Below are 6,402 nucleotides of genomic sequence, written 5' to 3'. Positions count from 1 at the left end.
CCCCCTCATAGTTCTCCTTTACCCTTCCTCCTATGCCGCAGACACCAACATACTCTCATTAAAGACTGACAGCTTCCACCTGAGACTCATCACACAGGTGTTTTGCGTTGTGAAGATGTGTGTGTGCGCTGCTCTGATTGGGTCTCTCCTTCCCCTCCCTGCAGGGCTCATCGTGTCTCTACAGCTCCTGCGGGGGGACATGGAGCAGATCAGACGGGAGAACCAAATTCTGTTTAACAGAGGCGCAGCCGTCACCCGCAAGCTGGGCTTTCCTGACGTCATCATGCCAGGTACAGGGGGGGAGGGGCCATCGTCTATGAAACTGCACATTTACCTTCCCCTCCTCCATCAGAGAGAAACAGGAAACATTTCTATTACAAAGTAGAAAGTTTTATTTTCCACCCAGGAAGTGACCTTAAAGCTGAACTCCGGACAGGAAAACTATCACACAAAAAAGTATATAAATCCACTGCGTGTGCCCCAAATGCCTTTGCAAACCGAGATAGTACGTTGTGAAAATAGTAGTGACATCATCACCCCAGGCCCCCACCCACTATTGGCCACCTGCAGCAAATTACAGGAGGGGGCGGAGACAAGGCCAGTCACCCTGCACAATGAGAGAGAGCGGCAGTGACAGGTCTATATTACAGGAGGAGGCGGAGACAAGGCCAGTCACCCTGCACAATGAGAGAGAGCGGCATTGAGCGGTCTTTATTACAGGAGGGGGCGGAGACAAGACCAGTCACCCTGCACAAGGAGAGGGAGCGGCAGTTAACGGTCTATATTACAGGAGCGGGCGGAGACAAGACCAGTCACCCTGAACAAGGAGAGGGAGCAGCAGTGACTGGTCTTTATTACAGGAGGGGTCGGAGACAAGACCAGTCACCCCGTACAAGGAGAGAGAGCAGCAGTGACCGGTCTATATTACAGGAGGGGGCGGAGAGAAGACCAGTCACCCCCTACAAGGAGAGACAGAGCAGCAGTGAGCGGTCCCTGGTCAAATCACCTAAACGGGGACCCACCCCGTATACAGGAGCTGCTGTCTGAGCTGCAGCACAAAGCAGGACTTAAATGTCAGATTGGAGCCACATGGGGGAAGGAAGGCTTGGACGTACAAGGTATGTTCAAGGTCTAGCAACAGTAGCACAGGCAGGCACGGGCCCTCTAGAAGCTGTGGGCCCTGGGCAGCTGCCTGAATCACCTAAATGGGGACCCACCCTGTATACAGGAGCCATTGTCTGAGCTCCAGAAGCACAAAGCGGGACTTGGTTGTCAGAGTGTGGCTGCCAACGGCAGGCACGGGCCCTCTAGAAGCCGTTGGCCGAGTTTAGACACAGTGGCACAGGCAGGCACGGGCCCTCTAGAAGCTGTGGGCCCTGGGCAGCTGCCTGAATCACCCAAATGGGGACACACCCCAATAACATGAGCCGCTGTCTGAGCTCCAGCAGCACATATTGGGGCTTGGATGTCAAAGTTTTGCCACAGGGGCGAGGAAGGCCTGGGCGTACAAAGTATGTCCGAGGTCTACCGACAGTGTCCCAGTAAGGCACGGGCAGGGCTGCCATCAGGGGGGTAGGGCCAGCACTGGTGTAAGGGGCCCAGGTGGCTGGGGGGGCCCAGGCTCCAAGCATTTCTGTTATAGATTATTATGGACAGATGAATTAGTTATGTTCCGGGCCCCCCTGTGCTATTGGTACCTTCCTGATTACGTTCAGCGGCGGAGCTTTTATTCCTGGGCAGAAGCACCGAAGACCAAGGCTGGAGCGGAGCACAGCTGCTGCCTCCTGCTTCTTTCCTTAGTAAAATGAGACACCGTCCGACCAATGGTCCTGAGAGGGGGAGGGAGAGTGAGAAACACTGACTGACGCTGAAAGGAGGAGGGAGTGAGCCTGAGAGACGCCATCGATGCTGATAGAGTGGGGAGGGGAGGGGGGGCAATGGGGACAAACCGCTGCTCAGGCCAATGCCTCACCCATTAAACTGTTGGTTGCCTGAATGGCAGTTCAATCTGTGCCGCTGCTTTTCAGCAGCTACAAACCCCAGCACAATCACAGGGCATGCTGGGACTTGTAGTTCCTCAGCCGCTGGAAGGTAATACTTCCTCTGTTATTGTGTGAGCTCTGCGATGTGAAGAGCTGAGATCCTTCTTGGTCGCTCCGGCCATTGCTTCCTTCACTTGGCTGTCCTGGGTGTGAACAATGTATCAATTCTGTATCCCAATTCCATTGTTTTCTCTTTCTTGCCCTTCTCCCTTCCTCACCCTGATCTCCTCATCCTGACCTCTTCATTTCACCCTCCTCCGTCTCCCTTAAACTCCACAAACCGTTATGCCTCAGAGATCCTGATCACCGAGCGTAAGTGCCGCCATCTTTAATTGCTTGGCAACAATCACTGATATGGTGTCTGCAGAGGGAGCTGTGTGACAAGATGGCTGATCGGACCCGCGCTGTCACCCAGATGCTGCCTGATGGTTCTGTCACCTGTGCATGAGTGCTGGATGACGGTGCAACGCTCTGCAGACTGGCACTGCTCTTCAGAGTTGTAATGTTCTGCGGACGCGGCCGTTGTGCTGTCAGGCCGATGGATGATGCTCTGCTTTGGCCACAATGCTCCGCACAGGCCCGGGTTTACGTCGCAATGTTCATGTATTTCTTCCCTTGCAGGGGACATCCGCAATGACCTCTATGTGACGCTGGAGAAGGGCGAGTTTGAGAGAGGAGGGAAAAGCGTACAGAAAAACATTGAAGTCACTATGCACGTCCTGTACGCAGACGGCGAGAGCCTGAGGGTGAGGAACCGCCGCCATATTGTTCCAGAGTCCATTATACTGTAACTGCTGAACGAAAAGCTCCGCCATTTTTTATTAAAAAGCCATCTTTGAGTCAGTGACTGTGCCTAGGCTGAGATGATGTCATCAGTCTGCTGCAGGCAGGAGGAAGCATTTCCTCAGTCTCCCCTCCCCCAGTGATCAGTCTGCTGCAGGCGGAAGGAAGCATTTCCTCAGTCTCCCCTCCCCCAGTGATCAGTCTGCTGCAGTGATAAAACTGCAACATTGTAACTTTTCTATCAAGTTGGAAGGTGAGAGTCTGCAGCAGGGGGCTGATTTGTATCAGACATTTGTGAACACAGCCCAGAACTGCACAGACACCGGGATTTACTGCTTTGTGTCATACTAAACAATGGAAATGATTTAAGAATGTGTCACTGATGAAACTTCTACCGTCTGTGTCTCCAGGACTGCGTCAGTCTGGGTACCGGGGAGCCGCCGCGGACGCAGTATCATTCCTTTGTCCTCTACCACAACAACAGCCCGCGGTGGGGGGAGCTGATCAAGCTGCCCATCCCTATCGATCGGTTCCGGGGTTCCCATCTGCGCTTCGAGTTCAGGCACTGCTCCAGTATGTAGAGACCGGCCATTGCGCCAAGTCATGTGACCCGTTGTCTCTGTTGTGTCATGTGAACGCTGCACTCCATTGTGTCATGTGATTGTCCCGGCATCCCGCTATGTGTCATGTGTCCAGTGCCGCAGCTTTCTGCCATGTGGCCAGCGCTGGCGTGTCTCTTTGTCATGTGACCCCTGCTGGCGCTGCTTCCCGCCGTTTGTCGCACGCGTTGCGCGTTCACCGGGGTGAATGCACGCGCCGTCACTCTTCTCTCGTGTTGCAGCAAAAGACAAAGGCGAGAAGAAGCTCTTTGGATTCTCCTTCACTCCCCTGATGAGAGATGACGGGACGACGCTGTCGGACAATATCCACGATCTCTACGTCTACAAGGTATGGCCTCCCCCGTGCGCAGTGGGTGTTGTCTCTCTCCTCTTGCGGCAGTCTGTGACTCTTGTCTCCCTTTTGCAGTGCGATGAGAACAGCACCTTCAACAACCATGCACTGTACCTGGGCCTGCCGTGCTGCAAAGACGACACCAGCGGCTGCCCCAACATCCCTTCCAGCCTCATCTTCCAGCGCAGCCCCAAAGAGACCTTCTGTATCTCCACCCAGCTCTCCTCCACCAAGCTCACCCAGAATGGTACGGCTCCCGCCGTGCCACCGATGCCCATCCCTACACAACATACGGCATGTGTCCGCAGCCTCGCCAACATTGCCCCACAACCAGACTGCATCCCGAGCACCCTCCATGCTTTTATATCCAATATACAGGACAGCCCTGTCCCCAGCACGGAGCCCCGCCCCTTCACAGCTATCACCCAGAATGGTACCACTCCCGCCGTGCCACCGATGCCCATCCCTACACAACATACAGCATGTGTCCGCAGCCTCGCCAACATTGCCCCACAACCAGACTGCATCCCGAGCACCCTCCATGCTTTTATATCCAATATACAGGACAGCCCTGTACCCAGCACGGAGCCCCGCCCCTTCACAGCTATCACCCAGAATGGTACCACTCCCGCCGTGCCACCGATACCCATCCCTACACATAGGCAGGACAGATGCTGGAGCGGGGTCCTCAGACAGATGGTCAGAGCAGGCAGCAGGCAGTAGAAGAGTCGGCACTGATTAGGCGCAGGCATGTCTATACTAAACAGAGTCCAGGTTCTGGACAAGTAGACCAATGGCAGTCTATAACAACGACAGGTCAATGATCAGGAGAACAGTAAGGAGAAGGCATGGACAGACAGACAGAAGTCATAGAGACCTGAGCAGACAGACGTCATAGAGACCTGAGCAGACAGACGTCATACAGACCTGAGCAGACAGAAGTCATAGAGACCTGAGCAGACAGACGTCATACAGACCTGAGCAGACAGACGTCATACAGACCTGAGCAGACAGACGTCATACAGACCTGAGCAGACAGACGTCATACAGACCTGAGCAGACAGACTAACTTGTTGACTATTCCCATGCTGAATGTCCATCGGCCTAATTAAGCACTACTAAAAAAGGACAGGTGTGCACTGGGGAAACCAAAGCTGCGCTGTTGAGAAACAACCAGTAAAGGGTAAAGCTTATCAATACAATTTCCACTCCATAACCAGCATACAGGACAGCTCCCTGCCTACAGCTATGCCCGCACCCCTTCATGGAGAACAACCACAGCTGTACCTCGCACCATCCATGCCTCATGACAAGGCTGTGCCCATATAAGTACCCGGCAGTATACCCACCGCATGAAACATTACTAAGCCCAAAGCATCACATCCCCTACTTCACATCACACTTTATGGTAAAGTGCCAGTTACACCGCCCTCACGTCTCCATAACCATGAACGGCGCTCATTCTTCTCCACCAACACTCCGAATATTGGTTCTATGCCCACAAGAGTAACAATTCTGCCGTCTAATGTACCTCGGGGGGGTCCTGTGCACGCGGCACTGCCCACACCGCTCCCATGCCTTCCCTTAGGGTGGTACAGACTCACAATGCTGCCCATAGCACAACATCTCCTCCACTGCCGCTACCTAACCTTCACCTCGCCTGCAACCCAACCTCCCGATCACATTCATTATGTGACCCGATCACAGACAACTCCTCTCCTGCACCACAAAAAAAATGGCCGCTCCCCCTCTCATTGTGTCTCCACTCGTTTCCGCAGTTGACCTCCTGGCTCTCTTGAAGTGGAAGGTCTACCCGGACCGGCTACTGGACATTCTGGGCCGCCTGCGCCATGTGAGCGGGGAGGAGATTGTTAAGGTAAGGATCTGTGAGGGTCAGAAAATCCCATTAGGTTGTAGAACTGATCGGGGAGTCACCAAAGGTCCCCTGTGCGAGACCAATTTTCGGGCCCCTGCTGTGAACTATAACAATCATTCCTTGTATTGACATCTAGATAAAAGTGAGCCGTGTCCGTGGGAAGGGCCCCAGCACCCATCTGGCCCACCTCTATTATAAACGGTTCCCCGTGCAGCTGCACAATGCGCACCAATGTATAAAATGTGTGTATGGCGTCCCTCCCAGCTCCTGGCGACCAGTGATGATTGGGACCGAGCTCCTCTGTCCACCCCGAGCTCCTCTGTCCACCCCTAGCATTGGATTATACTGTATAAAGCAGAATAATCAGCGCCGATAACATGTTAGATGACATCAATAGACATTTGGGGGGTATTTATAAAAATCGTCACTCGACCATTCAATCTATGTGAATATTTGTGTGTGAATAGAGGCGAAAAATTAGCCTTTCTTTTCAGGTCAAATGTACCGTAATACCGCACTATGGCCACTAGAGGAAGCGGAGAATCATTTCTTTCCTATGCGCTTCAGCTCCATCTAGTGGCCATAATGTGGTATTGCGTCACATTACATTCGACGTAAAATGAAACTATACTAAGAACATTCATTCATGCCTGTGTGTGCGCAGATTGGATGTTCGCAGAGATTTGCTGGGCGAATGGCTTTGCGAATTGTTTATAAATACACCCCCATTCTGTGAGCTTTCTAACATCT

General features: G+C 53.1%; 1 protein-coding gene across 1 annotated transcript in view; it reads left to right on the top strand.

The window, feature by feature from the left end:
* The window catches only part of DOCK3 (dedicator of cytokinesis 3), a 99,500-nt gene that overhangs the window by 34,239 nt on the left and 58,859 nt on the right, over positions 1 to 6,402 (top strand). The window contains exons 12-17 of the mRNA XM_018572194.1: positions 165 to 290; positions 2,664 to 2,788; positions 3,236 to 3,398; positions 3,667 to 3,773; positions 3,852 to 4,023; positions 5,555 to 5,652. Of these exons, the coding sequence (XP_018427696.1) occupies positions 165 to 290; positions 2,664 to 2,788; positions 3,236 to 3,398; positions 3,667 to 3,773; positions 3,852 to 4,023; positions 5,555 to 5,652 (791 nt within the window). The remainder of the gene's footprint in view (positions 1 to 164; positions 291 to 2,663; positions 2,789 to 3,235; positions 3,399 to 3,666; positions 3,774 to 3,851; positions 4,024 to 5,554; positions 5,653 to 6,402) is intronic.

The sequence above is a fragment of the Nanorana parkeri genome, unplaced genomic scaffold (assembly GCF_000935625.1).
Source record: "Nanorana parkeri isolate BGI_ZX_2015 unplaced genomic scaffold, ASM93562v1 scaffold1966, whole genome shotgun sequence".
In the NCBI taxonomy this organism is placed as follows: domain Eukaryota; kingdom Metazoa; phylum Chordata; class Amphibia; order Anura; family Dicroglossidae; genus Nanorana; species Nanorana parkeri.
The sequence above is the reverse complement of the archived record's forward strand: the minus strand, read 5'-3'. Positions and strand labels throughout refer to the sequence as shown.